At 41.7% G+C, this 26,275-nt stretch overlaps 1 protein-coding gene across 5 annotated transcripts; it reads right to left on the minus strand.

Annotated features, from left to right (window-relative positions):
- Positions 1-3,237: 3,237 nt before the first annotated feature.
- ETNPPL (ethanolamine-phosphate phospho-lyase) lies at positions 3,238-23,100 on the minus strand. 5 transcript variants are annotated; one of them, XM_025465874.3, is made up of 13 exons: positions 23,082-23,100; positions 19,266-19,384; positions 18,838-18,997; positions 16,941-17,027; positions 13,391-13,481; positions 12,331-12,447; positions 10,182-10,264; positions 9,349-9,574; positions 8,293-8,447; positions 7,549-7,638; positions 7,171-7,301; positions 5,887-5,954; positions 3,238-4,531 (listed from the first exon to the last, which is right to left on the minus strand). In XM_025465874.3, exons 2-13 carry the CDS (start codon positions 19,318-19,320, stop codon positions 4,403-4,405), a joined length of 1,392 nt encoding a protein of 463 aa, XP_025321659.1. In that variant the 5' UTR covers positions 19,321-19,384; positions 23,082-23,100; the 3' UTR covers positions 3,238-4,402. The 5 variants fall into 5 exon arrangements, with proteins under 5 accessions (XP_025321659.1, XP_025321656.1, XP_025321655.1 ...); XM_025465871.3 differs by lacking the exon at positions 23,082-23,100 and adding an exon at positions 22,099-22,308 and having other exon boundaries at positions 16,941-17,015; XM_025465870.3 differs by lacking the exon at positions 23,082-23,100 and adding an exon at positions 22,099-22,307.
- Positions 23,101-26,275: the final 3,175 nt, after the last annotated feature.

Raw genomic sequence — 26,275 nt, forward strand, 5'->3', positions numbered from 1 at the left:
CAAAGTCAATATGCAAAAATTAATTGTATTTCCAACTACCTACCTACCTAAATAAATAAATTAATTTAAAAAAATCTAAAAGGATGTAGGGGCGGCTGTGTGTATCATCTCTTAATTAGCTGACTTGGCTTCTACTGAAATTAAATGACAACTGGAAAATTACTACACACTATCACAAGCTCAACCAAGCAGTAAGTAGCCCCAATTGCAGCTGCAGTGCTAGGCATGGTGGTGTTGCTAGAGCAGATTCATAAGGCCTCATGTACATGATATGTGGTCATTAATTTTGAAAATATGCTTATTTTAAACCAATCAGAAAATAAAAATGAGAACCAGTTTGCATTCTTATGGAAGACAATATTCTTTACACTTTTGCCCCAGAACTAGAATAATTCTCCTGCCCCCTGTCATAACTTAACCTCAAGAGATCTGCACTATCTAGGTATCCTGAAGACTATTGGTGATAAGTTACAGATGACATCATTCTGATCCTGTAGGAAGAGAGGTACTATACTGGAGTACACTGTACGGTATACTGGAGGTATACTAGCATGGAGGTATACTAATATACTAGCATTAGAAACCTCAGTAGGATATGTTTGCTCAGGAAGATGGGAGATAAACCTTACTAAGAATCAGGATCTATCATTTCAGTAAAGAGGATGATGGCCATACTCAATGATGGCCTTGAAAGACAGTGACAAGGGAAAATCTTCCAATGGTAGAACTTTGAGCGGTACACGTGATCACCCCTCAAAGTGAGCACAGAAACAGACTCATGAGCAGTGGTGAATGGTCTGGTTAGCCAGTCAGGAGCCTGAAAGAAAGTGTTAGAATCCATGACAAAGGAGGTACCGGGTAAAGGCATAGAACTGTATACATGGAGTAAATAACACATTTACTAAAATTTGTTTGTGTCACATGTTAATGTACATCAAAAAGCACCCAGCATGGAAGAGGCACTGAGCAACCAGGTGAACAGAATGATTTGGCAATTGACATTAGTCAACCTTTGACATTAGCCACTTCACAATGGGCACATGGACAGAGTGGTCATAATGGCAGAGATGTTGGCCCACAGCATAGACTCCCACTTACCAAGAAAGATCTAGCTATTGCCCCTTCTCCATCCCCAATCTGCCTGCAACAGAGACCAACAGTGAGTCTCTGACATGACACTATCCCTTGAGATCAACTGGCCACTTGGTGACAAGTTAAATGCATGGGGTTCCTTCTGTCCTGGGAGAGGAGAGCCAGTGGTTTATTTGCACAATAGACATCTATTTAGGGTATGGGTTTGCCTTGGAGTTTCCTACTTACAGAGCCTGAACCAGAAGCACAATTTAGGGGCTTATGGAATGCCTGATCCATAAGCATGGAATCCCACAAAACATCACCCAAATGAGGAACCCACTTTACAGTGAAAATGTGCAGGGTAGAAATCGACCAGTTGTATTACACTCACATTACTCTGAAGCTGCCACTTTGATAGGGTATTGGAATACCCTCCTGAATAAAGGTGTAGCCAAGGTGCTGGCTCAGAGGTAATACTCTGCAAGCATGGGGTGCTATCCTTCAGATGGTAGTATCTGGACCCAGTCAGAGACCCCCATAAGGCACTGTCCCCCCAGGAGAATCCTAGATTAAAGAGGTGAAAGCGTGAATGGCCCCACTTACCATCAATGACTCAGTGGAGAATTCTGTTTTTCCTATCCCTACAGCTTTGGGATCTGTAGGGTTGGAGGCTCTGGTCCCCAAAGAAGGAGTCTTGCTAACCTATAAGCTACCTATGAGCATCTTGGACTCCTTGCAGCTAGGCAGTTGGAGTCACCATATGGGCAGGGTTAATTGACTTTGATCTCCAGAAGGAGGTAGGGCTTTTGTTCCACAGTGCGGGAGGCAGGATACCTGTGAAACTCTTATGTCTCTTTGGTACTCCTTGCCTAATTGTAACTATGAATGGACAGTCCCTCAGCCCTGGCCTGGAGAAGACATGGTTTCCAGAGGCTCACACGCCTTAGGAATGAGGGCCTGGGACACACGACTCTAGGACATCCAGAAGTGATGGCCGAGGGTGAGTGGAATTTCAGTAGTGGAGAAGGAAAATAATGAGTACCAGTAGTGGCCCTAAAACTATTTGTAGTTACAGGAGTTGTAGTTTGCTCCACTAAGCTCACTCTTCTGAGTCTCCCCTGAGGAAGAGAGATGCACAGGAACCATTGAAGGCCTACTTCCCAAACGTATGGGGAAGTGGATGTATGTGGCACAAGGGGCAGACCATGGCAGCCACGGGGGTGTGCTGCTCAGCTCTCCCTTCAACAGGGAGCCTGTGGTGAGAGAGCAGTCAGCTGACGGCCTCCAGCTCCAGCATCTTCAAGATCCACAGCACCATTCAAGCAGGATATGTGCTTCCTGGAGCTCTTGGTCAGTGAGGGAAGCCTGTAGAGCTATCTAGGGCCCTGTCATCTCTGCCCGCGGTTCTTTATGTGCAATCTGAGAGCCTGTGTCCCCAGTGTGCTGGCAGAGACTTTTCTCAGAGCTTTCTTGTTCTCTGGCTGAGGCTCTTCCTACTCAAATCTCCACTCTGGTTCTTCTCTTTTCATACATGTCAGGCCCAAAAGCTTTTCCTGACGACTCCTGCTTCTCTGCTCCTTTATCTTTCACAGGCATTACCCCTAAACTATTACTTGTATGTCCAACTATCTTGGTTTTGGATCTGTCTTGGGACTTGATCTAGAGACCCAGGGGACCCGAATGGACACAACCTCAGTTGTGATGTCATAGAAATGAGGCAGTTACCAGGAGCCTCACACACAGGGAGTCTCTGTTGCATTCAGGAAGGTGTCACTTACTTCTAGATCTCTCCTCTTATCAAGGAAACCTAACTTATAGGCAATGAAGAAGAGTGCAGTATATCAAAGAATAAAGTCTTAATTTTCTATTATTTTATACTTGGAAAACGTGTAACACAGGGTTATTTTCTCCTTCCTCTGTTGAATACCCACTCCAAAATGAAGAGGACAATTACTGTCTGCACATGCCCACAGGTGGTGCTCAAAGGGGTGTTGATCTGTGTTGTGAAAGATCCAATTACTTGTTCCATAGAAGCCAGCCACAGAGACCTCTAAACCCCTAGTTTTTGCCAGCTCCTGGGGACCAATCTCAGTGTTATCTAGCCAGAATCCATAGAGTCGGTTATATTTTTTTTGGAGGAAAAAGTATTTAATGAGACCTTGCTTTTTAAAATAGCATTTTAATTAATGACAAACTCAGAAAGGAGGATTTTACAATCATTTTCCTCTCAACATCCCTCTCAGCTGCCATGAAACAGACAGCAAAATTATTCACTCTCCAGTAGGAACAAAAACCAAAATGCAAAGTTTAACAAGTCTTAGGATGGCAAGACAGAGAGAATGCACAGTCAATATGAAAACAAATTTCTTGCAGTTCATTGGCTTCCAAGTGAATGTCTTGTGGTCCCAGCATGTTACAGAGAGACTCTTGAGGTTCCAGATTTCCTCATTTCCCTTGGCCAATGTCTTATTAAAAATGTGTGTGTGTGCTCCCACTCTCATGTGGGGGTGTGTTGGGTACTGATAAATCTGATGAGAAAGGAAGATGACCGGTTAACTTCTTACCTGACAGCTAAGTGACTTGCCAACGTGACATAATCTGACGTTACAGAGCCGAGGTCTCCTGACTGAACACAGCGCTTTGGCTACTGCTGCTGTGCCAGCTATGTCTGCGTGAGTGTTGCTGGGTTTACTCCTCATCCTCCTTCCTGCTGGCAGGACCCGACCATGACTCCACAGGATCATGACTAACCTCGTCCTTAGCCAGAGGTCCGATTTCTCCACTAACTTCCTAACATTTGCTGTATGTGATTTTTTTCCAAATAGCTTTGATTTTACTACCCCTAATATTCTCTTCAAAAGAAGGGTACACTTTCCTAGTAAACATTTTTTGGTTTACCTCATCTTCTATTATAGCCCAAAATATACACATAAATTACATCAATAATGATTCATTCATCTTTTAAGGCACTAAGTATCCAAAGTTTAGGAACCTATTGTACTTTGCTCTCTCATTTCAAACATTAATACATGAGTAGTAAAACTGCCAACCCAAATTTTCAGTCTGAAGCATAAGTTTAGTAGAATAAATAAAGTACTTTCAGAAACCTCAAGTAAGGAATTAACAGGCAAGAGGCTGAACTAATCATCTTGACATGGGTTGATTACCACTTGGCTTATTCTTTCTACTCCCTTATCTTTTTATTTACACATCTAAATGGAATGCAAATTTTACTATTGGAGGGTAGGATCCAGCTACTAACAGAAGACACACTTCCATTGATTCTCTATAACCCTGGACACTCATCCTGCTTTAAAATGCTAATCTCTCATGTCTTGAGCCTCTTACTGAGCAGGGAATGTTTATCTGTGCACAGTCCATTTCTCTTTTGGCCGGGATTTTCTCTGGGGTCCGAGGCGCCCTCACCAAGCAATTCCGAGTGTGCTTCGTTAGGCATCTGTAAGACAGGCACACAGACTCCAGCAGGCCCGGCACTTCTGACCTGCCCAGCCTCTGCACAGCTGACTCAGCAGGCAGCGGGCAAACATAGCACCACACAACACTGCAGCCCTGCTCGTTCCTCCCCCTTACCCTGCTGAGTCTCTTCCACAGACATCTGAAATGTCATGTCAACATAAAATGTGGGACTCCGAGCCAAAATTTCAGGAACATGTGTGCTAACTCCAATGTGCGATTTCCCATGGTGAACTCCCTTTTTCGTAAGCTTCTTTTCAATGCTTGCTTAGTTCTCAGCTACGATTCTGTCCTGGGCTTGATAAGCGACTCTCATGCTCAGATAAGAATTGATTTCTACAACTGGTGTGTGTTCCACCAAGAGACAGAAACAATCCTGTTAGCAAATCATTTGCTCTCATTCAAAGGGCCTAATGTTTTTCCACCAGAAAAAGGACTTTGCTGACTGCACTGTACGTGCAGGCCGACTCGAGGCACTGAGTGTTCCTTTATGCATCGAAGTCATAAACAAATAGCAAATTATGCAACAGAGCCTCTCAAGTTTTCGCCTTTCTGTTTTCTGAGCCGGGGAGCTCTTTCTCACACCCTGGGCAGCTCGGGGAGAGAATGGAAAGGCCCTCTGCTGGAAGCACATCAAATGCAGAAACTAGGCCACTTGGTGCCAGAGGGTTCCCAGGCCCCGGCTGCCAGTCGAGGTTTATGCTTTAGTTCACTTCAGGACCAAACCCCGGCATTTTGGAGCCTCACTGCCAATGCTTCTGCTGATTTTAAAGAGTGATGTGTAGGTGTCAGGTGGCCCTCAGACAAACAGGAAGGAGCTTAGGACATTTGTCATCATTTCTTTCTATATTTTGCTGGTTCCCTTAGCAGGCATGAGGGATTTTTTTGGTTATGGGTATAATCCTGTAAGAACGGCTCTTTGACTTTATTTCTTTTTTTCCTTTTTTTTTTTTTTTAAAGATTTTATTTATTTGAGAGAGAGAGACAGAGATAGTGACAGAGAGCACAAGTGGGGAGGAGAGGGAGAAGCAGACTCCCCATTGAGCAGGGAGCCTGATGTGGGGCTCCATCCCAGGGCCCCAGGATCATGACCTGAGCTGAAGGCACATGCTTAACCGACTGAGCCACCCAGGTGCTCCTGCTTTATTTCTTTCAAGTGGTATGACACTTGTTTTGGAATGTAATCGTGCACTCAAAATTGCAACAGCAAGCCAACCCTAGCAAAGGTGGATTCTATTCTAAAGGTTATTGTACAATTTTTTAAAACTTTGCATTACTTTTAATTTTCCAAAGTTTTAAAATTTTCCCCTAAAAATAGAGTAGCAGACTCTTTCTTACCTTTGCTCTGCATGGAGTATTCTCAGAGATTACACTCTCACTTTTGGCTCCGATGGCTTCTTCTAAAACTACATCAAAGAAGATACAATAGAGAAGACAGGATAACATAAAAATCTTAAAAAAAAAAAAACTTTTTGCTGTCTATAAAAATACTTTTTTAAAAATAAAAATACCTTTAATGAAGAACTGAGAAGTAAATGTACTGTGTTTGAAACATGTCACTATTAGAATTGCTGCTTTTAAACTTTCATTGTAGCATTTCATCATTATCATTTACAAGCGACACTAAACCTGTGTTAGGTATGCCCCATTCACTTTATTCAAAGTAAGTTCTTCACCTCACTGTTATTAATGCTCAATCTCTGAGATGACTCTGAAGCAAGGGTACAGACTCGCCCCATCCTATACTCTTCTTTCCACCTGGCCCTTCACGCAGGTGTGTGAAGAATGCTTGCCAAGTGTGGGTGTGAGAGTACTCTTGGTTCAAAGACAGTGACCATATTAAAGATAACTTGGGCTGGCTCTCAAGTTTTCCAACACTGACAATCTATTTTGTATGATATATCAATTCCTGGCTTATCGGCCTTGCCCTAACCCCAAAAGTCTGAGAAGGGAGCAGAGAAGTTGAATCTTGAAAATATAACTAAAGCAAAATAAAAAATGTTCTAACATTTGACAGTACGTTACGTTTTCCAACATGGTTTTACATTGCTAGTTCACTTTTTAAGCTCAATTTATGTTCATAACAGAAAAACAAATGAACTTAAGTATATAATACAGGTAGTAAGCAAAAGATAAATTCCTATGACAAGGCTAATTCTGAATGGCAAACAGAAAGCCTCAAGAGTTAATGTAGTAAGTGAAATACACAAGTCAAGCAATTCAGCATATAGCAAATGATTGTTAACCTGTAACCTATAATTTTTATTATTAATGTTTCTCACATTTCCAAGGCAAAATGCTAACACACTGTACACTGCAGCATCTGTGGTGCTCAGTGTAAGGCAGACCTGCAGCTTTTTTAAAAAGTGAAAGTAGAGAAAAATAAAGTTGTCTTCAGGTCCTTAAAAACCCAGAGCTGGAGCTGTGGGAGCCCGGGCAGAAAATTTAGATTTAATGAAGAGTCTACATAGTTATTACCTTTTCAGCTACCTTTTTCTAGTTCTACATACAAAGTTGCACATTCATTTCCAATCTCTTTCACTTCTGTTGTGAAAAACCCCACGCACGTTCTGTATGACCCAGTGTGGGACAAGGTGGCATCCTAAATGTCAGTGAACAGACCTGTTAGGATCTCATCGAGTTGGTCCACCATAAATTTCGCATCTTCTTCCGTGAAGCACATAGGTGGTTTTATTTTAAGCACATTTCTATGAGGTCCGTCGGCACTGAGAAGGACTCGCTTTTCTTTCATCCTAATTAGCGCAGGAAATATGCGTGAGTGCATACAACTAGTAACAGGTTATTTAAGAATGATGTGAACACAGAGCAGCTCAGTATTCTCATGCAAGCAGCCCACATTTATCAACTGCATGCGTCTCAAACTTCCCTTATTTGGAGATGTGGGGGGAAGTAAAAGAAGATTTCAAGTTATGGGGGGTACGGGGGGAGAGGGGACAGGTTTCAAGGCGGGAGACAAGTCGGGTGTCGGGGTGCTCTTACTTGTAGATGACATGTTGAGCTTCATCTGTGGCGGGGGTCCTTTCCTGCCGGTCCTTCACCAAGTCAATTCCGATAAACAGGCCGATGCCCCTGAGGAAGGTAAAGAGAGAAAACATGACAGATGCTCTATCAGATACTGCATTGTCATAAAATATTACCACTGTCCCCAAACTTCAGTTTAATTTGAAGCTGGATATAATTCCCTGTAGGGGTAACCTGTTATTGATTCTAACTAATCCAAGATATCAATCCAGTGCCACAGGTCTTTCCAGTTTTTGAAATCAACTTGGTTTTGTCACCCAGTTTTTTTTCTTTACTTAATTATAAAAGAAAAAGTCTTAAGAAACAACCTTCTTATGCTAGTTTCTCAGGACAGTAATGATGATAAATGTTCAATGTTTATATATATGAAAAATACCAAGTCTTCCAGGATGTAATTTTAATAATTTTTAATAAATCTTTAAGAGTTACTTTAAGTTACTTCTTCTCATCTCTTAGGGGCTAAAGTTATACTGGCTTTATTTATTTTTTTAAAGTATAAAAGTTGGGAACGATATATACAGTGGTTAACAGTGGTTAATTTTTATATCAGGGTTCTAAATTAAGAATGAGGTTTTTAAAAATGTTTTTTAGTGTTTTCTAGATTTAGTTTTATGTAATTTATTTTAAATTTATAAGATAAAGTTTAAGCTATTTTCATTTGGAAAAATGAATAGCCACACGACAATTTCATAATAAACGTACCTGATGTCTCCTATCAAAGTGTGTTTAGCCTTCTGTTTATTGAGTAACTCAGTAAGATAATCCCCCACTCTAGTGGCATTTCCTTGAAGGTCTTCATTTTCAATTACATTCAGGACAGCCAAACCAATAGCAGAAGATACTGGATTTCCTCCATACTGCAGAAAAAAGATTTAAAAGAATCCACAATGGTTGAATTATTGGTATTGCTTCATCTACGAGAAATTGGCTCATACATAAGCAGGTAAAGATATAATTTCAGTGAATTTTTCTCTTGCGATGTAAACTTTTTAGATTTGGAATATAGTGTGATTCTATTTGTTTACGACTGAGTGAAAATTAATTCCAAATTTTATTCTCCATGCTGCATAATTGGTATGAAGGACTATCAGGGAATTTATTAGTTCATCTAAACAAAAACCAGACATTGCACTGGGAACTAAGAATTTCAGAGTGTGGTTCGCTGAGGGGGATAAGGGTTCTACCTCTGAACACTTGTGTAAAAACAGCTAAGCAATGGCATTTTCTCTCAATAATTTATGTCCTTAGATTTGAATCTTACTTTTCATTGTCACAAGTCCTATTACACATATGGCACAAACTATAATAATTTTTCCAAGCTTAAAGTTCATGACTTTTGGGGGGTAAAACCAAGGAAATAAAATTTCCGAAAGATAGAAACTTTAGTATCTCCTGTGACAGCCATATAACATTTATAGTACTGTATCATCTAAACACTTTAGAAATGTTTGGGGAATTTAAATGTGATACAAAATAAAGAAGATCATACCACCTGTGAACAAAACATCATAATCTCTAGAGTTTAGCAAGGCAACCATTTATCACTGGAACAATTAATCATTTTAGAAAGGGGAAAGATACACAAGGAAAAATACAAGAATTATGCCAGAGAATGAAATATAGTTAGATAAAAGTTTGGCTAGGGTCCTGGGGTAGTTAGCTGGCAATACTAAACTTTATTTTTTACTACATTGGCAAGAAGTATAAGAACACACAATATTTTCCCCTCTTAGCACAAACGGGGAGGCCAAAATTTACCGTATTGAAGTATTCCATCCCAGAACTGCTGAAGGCTTCTGCGATTTCTTTGGTTGTTACCACGCATGCCATTGGGTGGCCATTGCCCATTGGTTTCCCCATTGTGACGATGTCCGGAACAAAGTCTTCGCCCTGCATTTGGAAGCTCCAGAAATGTTTCCCAACTCGGCCAAAGCCCACCTGAACTTCATCAGCAATAAACACACCTCCTGCTCTGTGTACATATCTGCAAAGCAAAAGGGAAATCTAATGTTTTCAAGTCATCGAGAATCCCCAAACCCACCCACAAAGATACCGATTATGGAGGGCCTAAGAAAATGTTAACTTGAGGTCTGGAATCGTTGTCAAAAACATTTCCGTGCTCAAATCCCCAGTGACATCTCCATGATGTCACTGACTTTGAAATATAATCACATAATTTCCAGAGTAGACACATTCTTATTATTTAGGTTTGTGCTGCTTCAAGTAAGCTATACTGTGGTATTTTAAGTGGGAAGAGAGAGAAGTGAACAAGAAGTAGTGTTTAGCAGGGTTAATCTTCAAAGTTTTACTAATTGGTAAGGCATGGGCACCAGCCAGGGAGGAGGCCAGGCTGGGGACCGGAGCCCAGCCCCGGAGGCTCCCCCTGCTGGACCACGTGTAAACCCTTTATCCCTTTATTTGCTGGATCTTGGGAAGGTAGAGGGGTTCTGGGGAGTCCTGGTGTGGCAGGCATGCCAAAGTGGCTATTGACCAGCTAGTCTGGAAGTATTTCAATATTTTAACCAATATGGCCTCTCAGAACTGTCACAGAGCCTTCAGTTTGACAAAGAATGCCCAGGTCAAGTACATACTCTGCCACTTTCTGGAAGTAGCCTGCTGGAGGAATTATTTGTCCGCCACAACTCTGCATGGATTCAGCAATAAAGGCAGCAATCTATACAAGAGAAGACGGCGTCAAAGTCCATTAGGTCCCCCTTGAACCCCCTAAAAAAGAGGACTTCTTAACAGAGCAGGTAATTTTCAAAATGGTTGGGAATGGACCTATGTCAAGTAGCAAATAGGCCACTTGATGACAAAAAGAAAAGATGTTCGCATTGGAGAAGCAACTGATCTGAAGCACCTGTTTCTAAAATTCTAGAGTACCAGTGGAACTACCATGAGAAATGGAGGAAGGGCAACCTCCAGTTCTCCATTATTAAATTAAATGCAGGGGATCCCTGGGTGGCTCAGCGGTTTAGCGCCTGCCTTTGGCCCAGGGCGCGATCCTGGAGTCCCGGGATTGAGTCCCACATTGGGCTCCTGGCATGGAGCCTGCTTCTCCCTCCTCCTGTGTCTCTGCCTCTCTCTCTCTCTCTATGTCTATCATGAATAAATAAATAAATAAATCTTAAAAAAAATTAAATGCAGTGTTTTCCTTAGGATCAACTGAACAAGAATGATGTTTTGAGCAGTCTTTGATACGAATTTCTAAAAAAATTACCCAGGTTCTAAACCCATTATCGTGGTGCCTGTTTCCTCAGCTTGGTGAAGGAGGACTGCCTGAGCCTGGAATTTGCTCTCAGGAAAGTCCAGGGTGACTTCTGGCCGCACACTTTAGTTACTATGCTATATTTCTAGTTCTTACCCTGAACCGGGCTTAACTCAGTGGAATCAGGCAATTCACAAGAGGAATTACAAAGGAAATGCTCTAGAGAGGAAGAAAGGAGGAGTAGAAAATAGGTACCATTGAATCAAGAAGAGAAAGCATAGGCAGAGGATGAGATATGGAGTCAACAGAACCAAGGCTCTAGTCCAGACTACATCCAGTAACTATATTACCTTGGCTTAAGTTCTTCACTTTTAAATATTTCATTTATTAGCTATAAAACAAAGCCATTGGACTTAAGAGTTTGCTGCTCTAAAATCCCCTGACTTTGCAAGCACATCTAATATTCTGAAGCCTCCATCTTCTATTTGCTCATTGCTTTCAGCATTGTTAACAGAACAGCATCAAGTCAGTAACTACTGAATGTTAATGTAATTGAAAAAGTTATCCGAACCTTCTAGCAGCAAAAATACCACGTGATCCGGGTAATGTGAATTTTTTTTCTAGAAGCACTCTTTACCGTTGTGTAAGAAAATACAGACTACCCTTGAAAAAGAAAAGCATATAGAGCTCCCCATAACAGGTAGCACTTGGGACTAGTTGTGCAGCTACAAACAATGAATTGGATGGGAAGAAAACCGTTAAATACAAATGACTCTCTAGTCACTAAGATAAATATATTTGAATTGGAAAAAGCAAAGTCTTCATTTTTTATCTCAATTAAGATTTTTGTATTGCCATGTTGATGCCATAAGCCAGTTTAAAGGCAAAGCATATATCAAATCACTTTAAAACTCCACATAAATAACCCCCAAATGGGCTGAGTAGGGTGAAGACTGAGAAAACGGAAACTCTTTTTCTTACCAGACGATTCTGGTTCTGTCTTTGAAGCTCAGGCTCAGATTGGAGAAACATTTGTTTTGCCTTTGTTAAACCAGGGTCTGCAGCTTCAGGAAAGTTGTACCAGTTCAAGGGAAGCACCAAGGCTTCCTGGGCCTAGGAACCCTCATTGGTTCAGAGGCCCCAAGGCCACTATGACTCTTCCCCTTCTTCCTATTTCAGCTCCCCATGCTACTTTCATTTGGAAGAGTCTGTCCACGGCCTATCACCTTTCCTAATCCTCTCTCCCTCTAGCCCTTTGGACAAGAGTCGGCATCCCACTGGGAAAGTGAGAATTAGGCCACCAGTCCTGGAACAGGCATAGTGATTGCATTTCCAGAATAAATAAAAATAGATAATCTTAGAGGATGATCATAATAATGCACTTTTTGAAACATGAGCTGAATGAAATGTAAGTGGAGAAAAATAGAAAGGGAATTGAGATCTAATCCTTTTCCACCTTTCCAGTGTGTCACAGTGATTTCAGTCCACTTCATAAAAGATGTTAAGCTGTTTTCAAAACTATAAATACAAACCTTCCTCCCACTGTTATGAGCTTTTTCAATAATTTCCTTTACTTCATCTGCATAAGCATTGGCTGGGTCTGCATGGTCTTCTCTGTATTTTCCTCTGTAAGTATCTGGAGCTGGTGCCTGAAAACCAAATGGTAGAGTTTCTTTAGATTCACGTCTTGGACAGATGAGCTATTGCAAAAAGGCACTTCCCCACAAGAGCATTTAGAAAGGTAACTATGTGGACTTAAGTGACTCTAGGTTCTTTTGTTCTTTTTCCTTAACATTCCTGAATTCTGTGAAAGCTGAGGTCTTTGTATTGTGAACAGGAGCTTGGATTTGCTCCTAGACCCTTGTAAGTCAAGACTGCATCCCTATTCAAATAAAGAACACATTCAAATCAACAAGTGTGATTGCTGTATTTGAAAATTTCAATGGATGAAAATTTTATTAACTATTCTATATTGAAAATAAACCAACACTTACCGACTATATGGCAAACTGCAATCATCCAAAAACTAGAATGCTTTAGCACTGATGCCAAGTCTTAACATTTTGGAAGAAAGAACTGACAATTCTCTTATGAAAGACTACTGATCCTTAATTAAACCAAATGAGTTTTTATGTTTCAACAATGACTTGATTGGTTTCTTTATTTTTTTTTTTACTTTTCATTTTACTTCATAACTCTATATAACAATTTAGCATAGAGCAGTTTAAGACATTCATACATGTTAGATTTAACTCCAAATTTCAAGCTGGCATCAGTGACAGAAAACTTGAAGACCAAAAGGTGAGGAAAATAAAATGATAGCAATGAATAATAGCTTTCACTACCACTATGCTAATTTGCTGATTGTGATGCTCATCAATGGATTTTAAACCATATCCTGTCATTTTCTGGCCTTTTGACTTTAGTAAGTCACATAAATGCTCTTGATCTTAGTTTCTTTTTTCATAGCTTCATTTTGATGGAAGGATCAGGCTGGATTGTCCTTAGGCATTCTTCCAGTACTAACTTTCTGATTTTTGGATTCTTTTTTTTTTTTTTTTTTTTTTGATTTTTGGATTCTAAGATGCTTACCACATGCACAAATTCTTTCTTGACATCTTTGCCCTTTCGGAATTTATATGGGCTGATCTCAATTAAAGATGATAAGTGACCATGGTAAGCACTGAAAGAAAAAGAACAGTAACTAAAATCACTCAGAGAAGGAAGTTTTTGTAGTATATGAAAAATAGCATTGTACGTCATCAAGGGAAAATCTCAACCTTAGTGCCAGATAGAACTATACAGGATCTAATTCTTCATGGCAAGATTGGCCATTTAATTTGTCCAGTTCTCTTTGTTCATGTAATAAAACACATAGGAAACCAAGTATGTATCCTCATAGACAATTTTTTTAAGCAGGCAAAGAAAACTTAATTTCTTAGGATGATATTAGGTGTGCTAAATTAGGTTGTCTAAATGTAAAAATTGTTTTCTATAGCTTCATGAAAAACTTGAAAAGTATGTATCCTTTAAATTTATTTGACAGTTACATTCTAGTAAATTCTAAAAACAACTTTACATCACAGAATGGGCTGTGTTTCTGTCTGGAATGGTTTCTATGGGATGTCTGATTGCATATGCTGGGCAAACACAAGTTGTAAGAGCAGGAGGTCTCTTCAGGAAGAAGTATGATTGAGAGATGGCCAAGTGGCTGTGAGAGTCTTTTCTCTTGCTTAAAATATAGGTGGTTATAATATTCCCTTTTCTGTTTCTTGCACAGAGGCATAATTGGGAGATCTGGAAAAGAAATTTTTAAAAAGCCCATGAATAGATAAAACAAAGAGAGAGGACTTCCCTTAGCAAGATTAAAGCATGCTACAAAGCCACAGTAATAAAGTTAGCATGCATCCAAATGAGAACAAACTGGAGACTGGGACAGAAGGTCAAATCAGAGACACACCCACACATAAATGTAACACAGGGGTAGATTTCATATGAGGCAGTAGAAGAAAATGAAAAAGAATATCTTTGTGCTCTGGGGATGTGGGAGGTGTAGGGGGAGAGATATTAACAAAACTTAGAACACATAAACCGTATGATGAAAATTTTATTTATTTGATCTGATCAAAATGAAAGATTTCTGTTGAAAGATACCATGGACAAAGCTAAAAGACACATGATAGTGTGGGAAAAGATTCTGAAATGTTTCAAAGTAAAATGCTCATTCACACTGGTGGTTCTCAACTCTGCCCACATGGTAGAAACACCTGGGAAATTTAAGAATATATAGTGTTTCCTGGAATCCACTTCTGATTTTCTTTAATTGGTCTGGTGTGGGACCTGGGCATTGGCATTTAGGGAAATTTTTTCCCAGGTAATTTTAAGACACAGTCAAGGTTGAAATCTTTTGATCTAGACTATATCAGCAAACACAAACCAACAAGAAACAGATGGGAATCCCAAAAGAAAAATGGGCAAAGAATATGAACAGGTACTTCTCAGAAGAGAAATCACAAATGCATGTATCTGAAGAGATACTCAAACCCATAATTAGGAAACTGCACATTAAAACAACATTGATACCATTTTAGTTATTGGACTGGCAGAAGTTAGAAAAAAATGAGAAAGCAGGGTATTATAAGGTTTTGGTGAGAATAGGGGAAAATGGGACCTTTCATGCAACCGTTCTGGAGACTAATCTGGCAGTAGTTAGTCAAATTAACAATGTTTCTGGGACCCCTAGGGGCTGGCAATCCTGTTTCTGGGTGTTTATCCCTAAGACCTTCTTAAAAGGTCCATAAGGTCACACGTACAAGGATGCTCAATGAGAGTCACTTCCAGAAGTGAGGAGAAAAGGAGAGTGACAGTAGCCTCCTCTGTGGGGAGGATGAGGCAGGAGTTTGAGCTGCACTGTCCCCTATGGCAGCTACTGCCCACACATGGTAAGTGTAGGACACACATTGGATTTTGGAGATTTAATAAAAAAAAAAAAAAAGAAAAACTCAATATATTTTATATTAACTGTTGAAGTGATATTTTGAATATATTGACTAATAGGAAATTTTAAATGCCCTATGTGGCTCATACTATATTTCTACCAGACAACACTGAATTAAGAGACTAGATGTACATCCAGTAATACAGACTTGAAACAGTGCCGAGGGAAAAAAGTTCAAAACAGAAAGAGATTTATAGCAGTTTTTGTAAAATTAAAACAGATTCACATAATATATATTAATAAAAATACAAAAATAGGGAACCTGGGTGGCTCAGTCAGTTAAAAAAAGTGTCTGCCTTTGGCTCAAGTGATGATCCAAGGGTCCTGGAATCCAGCCCCGCATCAGGCTCCCTGCTTGGCAGGGAGTCTGCTTCTCCCTCTACCCCTGCCCCCCATGCTCTCTCTCAAATAAATACATGAAATCTTTAAAAAAAGGAATACAAAAATAAAAGATGTACATCTAACAGATTAGAACAGTTGTTTGTAGGTGAGGGGGGGAAACGGGAATAAAAGAGAAACAAAAAATGAACTATGGTAGGCAGAACAATGCACCCCCTCTCAAGATGCCCACATTCTAGTCCTAGGAACCTAGGAATATGTTACATGGCCAAAGGGCCCTCACAGATGTGAGTAAATTCAGAATCTTGAGATGGAGAGGCAATCCTGGAGGGTCCAGTGGAATCACAAGAGTCTTTACAAGCGAAAGGAGGAGGCAAGGGGATGGTGGACAGAGGCAGAGGAAGTGAGGTGAGGCTGGGGGCAGTGGTGGAATGGCTGGCTCTGAAGATGAGAGGAGGGCTCCCGAGCAAGGAAGGCAGGCAGCCTCTAAAAGGTGGGCAAGGCAAGAAAACAGAAGGAGCTTCCAGAAGGAGCACACAGTCCTGTTGACACCTTGATTTTGGTCCAGGGAGACCCATTTTGGATTTCTGACCTCCAGAACCATGAGAGAATAAATTCATGTTGCTTAAGTCACTACGTTTGTGGTTAATTTCTCATAGCAGCAATAGAAAATGAACATATGGTCCAACGCATAACACAAGAGAAGCCTATTTAATGGCAAGAAATGAGGTTTGTGTTCAATTTAATCTTCTGTGACTGAGATTAGGGGGGTAGAGAGGTAGAAAACAAATGAAAAGAAAATGAATTTATTTTAAATGTAATAAATTCATGTTAAAGAGATGAGATTAAATAATGGCTGGTAATAGTCATAAACTAAGGAGAAAGTACTTGGTTTCTTATTTTCTTTAAAATTTGCTCTAAATTGTTATCTTTTAAATTAATTACAGTGGATAATCACAGTAGTGATGTGAACGTATAGAGTCTGAAGAAATCAATTCTATTTTTATTTTGAAAGATATTGAGTAATGCATTATAGTGGCTCAATAAACAGTTAATGATTCATGCAAAGCCCATAAGGCCATGATCACAGCATCCAAGAGAGCCCCCTCCATTTGCAGGAACTTAGACGGAATTAAGTATCTTGCAGGCCTAAGCTGGCCCTGATACCTTAATACATAATAAAAATCATCATGCCATGTATCCACCCTCCTCCATATATGCTTGTAGTATTACTATGGACAGGAACAGTAAAATTTTGTCTCTTAAAGGAGCTTCTTATTTAGAAGTCTTGCACCTACAACTTACTGGTCAAGAGTGATCACATCTTGGTGGCCTCTGAACTGCCGAGCCAAACGTAACGCTAAGTCATTGGCTTCAGATCTGTTAAGACAACTCAGAGAGAGGGGTTATACGTTCTTTTTTAAAATATTTCAATACACTCTTTCAAGTATTTCAAAATGTTAATTACAAAAGTTGTAAGATCCCAGTCATTCAGAAATGTACGGGGAATCCTCTCTCTCCCCTTTGGTCTTGCCCACTCGGTGATCTCACTTCATCCTTCCAACACAAGTTTCCCAGATATCTTCAATAAAGAACGAGACACACAGAAGAAACCCAATTCAAAGGATACACTGCTCATTTCAAACTTCTGCCCAGTTCAGCAGCGACATCGGTAGGTGACTAACGTTGAGAATATTGGGAAGCCCACATTAAGCCTGATCTCAAAGGGAGGAATGGGAGTGGGAGAGCCCATCACCTTGACCACTAAACTATGTTGTGGTTGTACTGACCCAATAGTCGATCAGTTCCTTATCGATAAAATAAAGATCATAATTTTTTTCTATTTGGCTTAGATAGCCTAAATATACTACTCAGACACAGAAAAAGAAAACAATCATTTGTGGGATGTTTACTATCTGCCAGACATCACGCTCAGTGTTTTGTTTGCATTTATTCTAGTAACTCCTTTGCAAGGCAAGGGTTGCCATCTCCTTTTTAGGGATAAAGAAACCTCGTCAGAGAGGTGAAGGAGGCAGAGGTTCTCGCAGCTAGTAAGACATAGAGCCAGCATCCAGACTGAAGTCTGTTTAACTTTAAGATTATTCTTTGTACTGTCCTAAGTCTGTCACCTCCAGTCTCTGGTGACAGCACTCTTTGACAATAGAGGATTCCTTAGAAATCAAAGTCAAATATTTAATGTACTGAAGGCAAAAATGCTTTAGAACAATAAATTAGATCCTAAAATACCTTAATTCTTTACAACGAAAAAGGGACAATCTTCTGCTTATAAATTTGGTTTAAAATTTCATTGAAGACAAAAGTGAATCACAGTATCATATAATTGAACATTTACAGAATTTCTAATAGTTTTAATACATTTATACATATACATAATTTTTAAAATATGAGTTTTTGCTGTTTGTACAGCTTTCTTCCCAATATAACATCTCATTTTGAGCTTTTCACCTGTCATTAGAGATGTAGTTCCAAAAACATATTTTTAATGTCTGCATAATAGTCCACAGAATGTATACATAATAACTTGGATTTACAGAATTTAAAGGCTGGAACACATCTATTCTTTTGAATTTCCTCTTGCCTTTTTTGTATTTGTGTTGAGGAAATGTTGAATGCCTAAGAAGCAAGTCAATCAAAAGCTTTACCAAAGTTATGGCTTGTTTAGTAGGATTCTTTTTTTGCTAAAATCCCTCATTCATGCCATAAAAAAACTATCCAGGCCCACTGACTCTTTAGCTACTTACTCTACCTTCTCAGTAGGTGAGAGTCATTTGACTGGTTAGGTTTTCTCACATGAACGGCGGGCTTGGATATTTTTGCCATCGTTACCACCCAAGGATTTAACCTTTAGGGATAGGAAGGCATACCAGGTCTGCTTTCCCCATCTTTCACCAAGGAAGCCTCAGTAATAAAAAGTTGAGTGGCATGTACATGTTAGTGTCACTGACTGGGTCAGAAACCCTGGAACGCACTGCTGGGGGTCTTATCTACCACAAGCTCATGAAGTAAAGCCAAAGAAACAGAACCATCAGGCCCCATCGGGTTGTCATTTAGTAAAGGGCAAGAATCTCTGGAAACCTTAGCCGTATATGCTCCACCAGGAATAAAAAAGAAAGGTTATGTGTGAGAGGGTAAAAAACCAGACTGGTGGGAATGGGGGCAGGTGCGAAACCTCAAAACATACCCCGAGTTTGTAAAATAGCAAACGGAGAGTTTCTCCGGCAGGGTTGCTGACAGGCGCCTGGCATACTCAACAATATTGTCATGGAGGAATCGAGAATTTGTGTTCAGCGCTTCCATCTGTTCCAGGGCAGCCTTGACCACTTCTGGGTGACAGTGTCCCACTAAAATTTAGGAGGCAAAAACCCAAAAAAGGAATTACAATTCTAAATTCCATGGGAAGTGAGGGGAATTCTGAAGCAAGGGGGAGGAAAAAAAAAAAGAAAGAAAAAAAGCTGAGTGGCTTTCCCTGCCACAGTGCGCTGTGACTTTGCCAGGCTAGCACTGCGCCCCCCCCCCCCCCCAGAGGCCCAGGCACCTGCCGCCCGGGGCACATCTTAGTGATGCTGCGTCTGCCTCGCTCCACAGCAGGGACAGGACCAGGACGCTTACCGTGGGCAACGTTGTTGATGCAGTCCAGGTACTGGTCGCCTCGCTCGTCAAACATGTACTGCCGCTGGGCTCGCACTATTTTGACGGGATCCGCAGCAAAGAAGACTTTGCAGGAGGGCCTAGAAATAATGAAAGGAAACACTTCGGTCTGGAAGGACTGCTCCGTGTTTTTCCTTCTCAGTTGAAGGTCACGATCAGTGGAAAATTTCAATTACATAAAGGAAAGGGAAAAACACAATCTGGGTGACATACGTTATTTTTTTTAAAATTATCATTTCACAATAGCATGGAACCTTCTACTTTAATCCCCCCTTTGTGACATTGCTCACAGTTTATATGTTTGTTATATTAGGTTTGCCACGATTTGACAACTCTGTTTAGAGGTACATGGATCAACTCTGACAGCTCTAATTACACACATCAATAACTAATTTTTCTTTGGGAAGTTTTATTCTACCAGAAAACAAAACAAAACACAACAAAGGAAAAACCAAAAACCTAACTTTTTTTTTTTTTTGAAGTTTACTATGTGTCAGGAAGCAACAAGTATTACAAGTATTTCATTTAATCCTCCCAAATATCAAATGAAGTAGGGGCTATTATTCACATTTTTATAGGTGAGGAAACTGAGGCACAGAAAAATCAAGAAATTTGTTCAAGATCACACAGCTAGGGCAGCCCCGGTGGCGCAGCGGTTTAGCACCGCCTGCAGCCCAAGGCATGATTCTGGGGACCCTGGATTGAGTCCCACATCGGGCTCTCTGTATGATGCCTGCTTCTCCCTCTGCCTGTGTCTCTGCCTCTCTCTCTCTCTGACTCTATGAATAAATAAATAAAATCTTAAAAAAAAATTACACAGCTAGTAAGTGAAAAAAAACAAACAAACAATTTGGAAGTAGACTGTCCAAACCACAACCCAAGACAGTGCTTGCTTGCTTTCTCTCTCTCCTCTTCTGATCTAATTAAAGAAATGAATAACACTGAAAGCTAAGTACAAATAAATTGATAATAAATACTGTAGAAGAGATTTTACAAGAGACTGGTTTAAGTCTTTTAAGTGGTGCCTGTCCTGTATCAAATGGATTTACCATTCTTAAATAATGAAATCCAACTATTCTTCTTACCCCTTAATCCATTATTTTGAGCATAATAAAAAGTCATCCATATTCTTGGTTATTTGGATGAATGTCTGGAGTATAAATTTTAGCAACAGAGAAACATCACAAAGTTTTCTGATGTTCACCCTCTGAACATGTAGAAACTAAAATGGAATATGTTATTTTAACTTTGGTGACTTTGCCTGCACAAAGAAAATGGCACGTGCACTGGAGGTATTTTGAAGGGTGATTCGATGCTTATATATTAAATTGATATGCAACTTTTTAGAAACTGTTTTAATTATTGTGTATAGGTAATCTTAATTTAAAACTGCCTCAGCTTAAGTGTCATCAGTTAAAATGAAACTAATATTCAATGAGAATTTCTTATTGGTTCAATCCCAACTGTGAGTTTATATACCTGTGAGTTAAAAGCCAAAGAAAACCTTTGAGTCATGAATGTGGGCTGTTCACTGCAGACTTCACCTTCCCTTGCTGTGGGTACTTTCCACCTCACCACTCAGACTTCAGGTAAAATTCTATCAGGCTGTCCACGGCTCCACTCCTCCCTTCACAGAATTGCTTCGGTTTAGTTTCTCTGAAATCACTGAATTTGCATTGGAATCTAACTACTACATGGGACTGAAAACTAAACAGAACAGACTGGTGATCAGAAAAGAGTAACGGGCTGCCTGGCTAATGAGGGAGGAATAGGACCCTTTGGGCTTTTCCTATGCGGGGATGAGAGTTCCAACCAGTCTCCTAAGAGGCATCTAGAAACCTCCCCGGTTGAGACCAGCAGATGAGTAGGAGCAACCGGCCAGCACTTCTCAGAAGAGGACACCAGTTCTTCTTTCCTACGTTCCCCAGTCCTGTCTCGAGTGCGCCCGGGACAGCGTGGATTCCGCGTGAACCCTGCGATCATCTTTCATACTCACACGTGCCTTCTTAAAAACCCGATCACGCTTATTAATAATCTCACGGGCTCGCTCCTGTGAAGCAGAATGTGACTCCTGCTTCCGCAGAAGGGGAAATTAAAGTAACTGGACAGAGGTCGCACAGGTGACGAGACACCGTCCTAGGACCAGGGGCCAGGTCCCCCTTCACGGCCAGTCCTGGACGCTTCTAACGCGGGCAAAACAGAAGCGGACCGGCGAGAGCAGCGCATCTGCAGAGCGCAGCGGGGGCGCCGCTTGGGCGAGCACGTCGGGAGAGCGGCATTCCACCCCGCCAGAAACAGGCTGCGGGATCCTGTGCTAGGACACCGCCTGGGTTAGCCCTCGATCTGCTAACCAAGCACGCAGGAAGAAAGGGTCCGCTGGAGGCAGAAGTTGTCAGAATGAGTTTGCTTCACGGCCGCGGTGACAACTATTTTGAGCCCATAAATTCTGAGACACGTTCGAGCTGGTGGCCCGTGGCGGGGAGCTACCCATCTCCCGTCGCAGCGCCCGTCCCGGGAGTGGAGTTCCCGGGCTGCGGCTCGGGACCCTCGCGGGTCAAGCCCTCCAGCCGCCGGCCGCACCCCCCCGCCCCCTCCGCCCCCTCCGCCCCCTCCGCCCCCTCGGCGGGCTGCGGAGCGCGGGCAGCGCGGGGACAGGCGGCGGCCGGGGACCCCCGGGGGCGGGCGCGCGCGCGCAGGTGCGGCGGGGACCCCCGGGCGGGCGCGCGCAGGTGCGGCGGTGGCGGGGACCTCACCCCCGGGCGACCGCGCCGCGCCGCGCCTTTGGAGCCCTCACCCGATGTGCTTCCTCCGCAGCGCCAGGGTGTCCTGCTTGCTGTACAGCTCGCACATGGTGGCGCGGCGGCCGGGCGCTCCCTCGCGTGCGTGTGCCCCCCTCGCGAGCCCGCTCCGCTGGCTGCCTGGCGGCGGGCCTCCCCGCCGTGATCTCTCGTGGGGTCCCTTGCCCTGGGCCTCGGAAGTCACTGGCGGCCTCAAGCAGCTGGGGCCATCTCCCTTTTTAAGTCTTGGCTTGCCTTTGCCCTTCGCAAGCCCCACCCTCCCGGTCCCCTCCTCCGCCCGGTGCGGGCTTTGGCGAGTCGCCGGACTGGCAGCTCCTTCGCCGCCACCCTTGCCCCCGGCCGCCCTGGCTCCCGGGCCTGCCCTGCCCTTCCCGCTCCGCGCCCCCGCCCCCGCCCCCGCCCCCCATCCTTGCTACTTATTCCATTTCCCTAGCTTGGTCTTGCCTTTGCACCTCTTCCTCTTCTGCCAGAGAATTCTTTCCTCCCCCACCCCCCCCCCCCCCCCCCCCGGCCTTTTAAAAAGATTTTACTTGTTTATTCATGAGAGACACACAGAGAGAGGCAGAGGGAGAAGCAGGCTCCATGCAGGGAGCCCAACGTGGGACTCGATCCCGGGTCTCCGGGACCACGCCCTGGGCCAAAGGCAGACGCTCAACCACTGAGCCACCCGGCTGGCTGCCCTTCTTCCCCCTTTCTTTCTTGTTTATTTTTGGTGTATCCCGTGATGTTCTTGTAAATATTCAGATAGGCGCTCTCTGGAGGTGACCCAGCCCTCCAGTCGTCTCCTTTCTCACTCTGAGCCTATGTCAGTACCTGTAACCCACAGAAGTAACGAGTCACAAGACCTAACCATCCAAGTAACAGGGACTCAGCCTGCTACTTGTTGGAGTGATAACGTATAACGGGGTTTCAAAGATCTACTTTAACGGTAATTACACTCCTAATTTCTCTACTATACAGATTATAAGACATACTTTACCTGGTTCAGTCCTTGAGACGATCAGGAGAGTTATCATGCCATTACCGTATGTCCCATGTTGCTGGTGGTGCCCCTAGAATTGATTCATAGGTTTCTTGACTTCCTTTGGAACGATCTTCGCACACCTGATCAAACTAGAAGTTCAGTATCTGGACAGAGTTAACCCTAATTAACTATAACATTAGGTCATGTTATTTTGAGAACTAGACAGCCTCTGATTTAACTCCCCTGTTCCGGAGATAAGAACAGTGAGGCGCAGGAAAGGTGAAGTTTTATTCAAGGTCATGCAACGACTTAGCCATAGAGTTTAACCTAGATCATTTCATTCTTTCTGTTTTGAAAGACAGAAAAGAAAGCTTAATTTACCTATAACAACACACTTGAAAAATGTTTGCTGATGATCTTTCTCCTGAAAGAAGCTATTTAACTTATATTAATACACTGCAGAAGTGGTATTATTGCATTGCCTAAGATAGGTTGAGAAACTGAGTCCTACGAGGAACAGTGTGGTAAGAATGTTAGATATTATAAATGGAGGGCAGAAGGCACTTAGGAAACTTGCAAAAAATCCCCAACATGTAATCTTGGTCTAGTTCCGTATATGAAAGATGATGCCAAATGTACATTTATTCTCAAAACCTTCAGTCCTGGTAAAGGCACAGATAGTCATGCTTTTTCTATAAACCTCTGTAGTTTCCTGTTATTCCCAATGCTTTAAAATATGTTCTGTAAGTAATACTGGACCAAGAGTCTTGGGCGTAATCTGTTTCTTACATAAAGTAGTTGAGCTTCTTGACCTTTTGGAGGCCAGATTTCTTTGTACTTAAAATTAAAAAAAAAAAAATCTCTCTTTGACTCAGCATTATAAGGAGGGCTTAAAAGAGGGGATGATTGTGGAATGTGTGGCAGGATCATTGTTAAGATCTTGATGATCCTACCCTTTTTTTGGTTTGTTTTTGTTGTTGTTTTTTAAATTCCTGACCTCTCAGCAGTAGACCATTCCTTTGTCCTTGAAGCACTTACTCTTTTGACTTCTTGGCACCACCACACTTCCCTGATTTCCTTCTGTCACTTAACATTGAAATGTTGGTATCTCTAAAGGTAAAGTCTTGGGCTCTTTCTGTTCTCTATGCTCTTTCCAAAGGTAATCCACAATGATTCCTTTGGATTTAGGACCCATCAAGGTGCTTAATTTACATCTCCACCCAGATCTTTGTTTTTAGTCCAGACTGTAATATCTACTTCCTTTCTTAACTTCTCTACTTAGAGGCCTCATATATACCTCAGACTGAATCAGTCTAAAATGGAAGCTTTGATCCGCACCCCCAAAACGATTGCCTCCAATAGGGTCCCCCAAACCAGGCACTCAGTGGTTCATCCAAAATATATCAAATGCTCACTGTGTGCCATTGAATGTTTCAGTTGCAGGAGATAGCAGCGAACAAGACTGAATGGACACACCCTCGGTGGCTCATACTATGTGCACTGTCGACACATAGCCACTAGCCACAGGTGATTTTTAGGAACTTAAAATGTGGTAGTCTGAATTGAGATGTGCTCTCAGCGTAAAATACACACTGTCTTTTGATGACTTAATACAAAAAAAAAAAAATCTGCAAAACTTCTTGTAAGTGTTATATTGGTTATTTGTTGAAAAAATATTCTAGGCATATTCTAGATATATTGAATTAAGCAAAATAAATCATTAAAATTAATTTCACCTCTTTTTTAATGTGGCTACTAGCAAATTTAAAATTACATAAGTGGTTTACCTTACTTTTCTATTGGACAGGATTATTCTAGATGGACAGAATAAACACATAAATATATTAACAAGATAATGGCTTCAGTTGCTTTAATTGTGGTGCTTTGAAGGAAATAAACTAAGAAAAATGATCCTAAGCCAGAAACCTAGGAGTCTTGGGTAATTCCTCTCTTTTCATCAAGCCCATCCCCATGTCAAATTATTTCTAAGCTCTATTGACTCTACTTCAAAATACATGTTAAATCTCTCTGTTACCACCCTATCTACTACCATCATATGGAAGCCTTCTGCATCTCCTCCAGGATCTATACAGAAGCATTTCCTTGCTTCCTCTTCCCACCCTGTGTGCACAATCCTGTCCCCTTCTTAAAACCCAGGAGTGACTCAAGAGTCCGATACTAGAACTTCGTGATGCTCTAAGATGCAGACAAGGATCTAGGATATGGCTTCAGTTTATTTCTAATGAGTTCGTTTCTAACGATGAAGGCGTCCAGAATATGCCACTGTGGCATAAAAATTATTTTGAGCTATAGGCATTTGAGAGTCAGGAAGGGGCTTTCTTCCTTAACTCCCTTTATCTGTCTGACAGCAGAGTACCCACTCCCCCAGCAAGAATTCAGCTGTCATAAATCCTGTTTTCTTCCTCACAACCAGGGAAGGTTGATTCTTACTATCTGGATACAAGATCACCTGAACATACATAGTCACAGAACTACCAAACATGACATCTATTCTAAGGGCCCATTTAGCTTTCCTAAATGTCATTTGTTTTGTCATAAGTACTCTTTCTTCTTTTCCCTTTCCTCCATTAAGATGGTATATGAGCTCTGGGGCACCTGGGTGGTGCAGTTGGTTAAGTGACCAACTCTTGATTTTAGCTCAGGCTGTGATCTCAGGGTCATGAGATCAAGCTTTGTGCTCAGCCCAGAGTCTGCTTAAGACTCTCTCTCCCTCTCCCTCTGCCCCTCAACCCTCTCTCTCTCAAATAAATAAATAAATAAACTTTATTTATTTATTTATTTATTTAGATTTTATTTATTTATTCATGAGAGACACACACAGAGAGAGTCAAAGACATAGGCAGAGAGAGAAGCAGGCTCCCTGTGGGGAGCCTGATGTAGAACTCGATCCCAGGGCCCTGGGATCATGACCTGAGCCAAAGGCAGATGCTCAACCACTGAGCCAGCCACATGCCCTTAAATGAATCTTACTTCAAGAAAAGATGGTATATTAGCTCCAGATTCTAACCACCCTGTGGAGTCACATTTTTCTGTGTGCTTCCCCATAAGCGAATACAAATTTGTCTTGAGTGAATTGATAGAGAGGCTAATTGGATAGACTGCAAACAGGTTCCTTCTTACTCCAACTGGATGCTATGCAACCATGCCAGTTCTGAACAGAATTTTCCAAGGACATAATCCATGTGAGG

Source organism: Canis lupus, chromosome 32, assembly GCF_003254725.2.
Source record: "Canis lupus dingo isolate Sandy chromosome 32, ASM325472v2, whole genome shotgun sequence".
Lineage (NCBI taxonomy): Eukaryota > Metazoa > Chordata > Mammalia > Carnivora > Canidae > Canis > Canis lupus.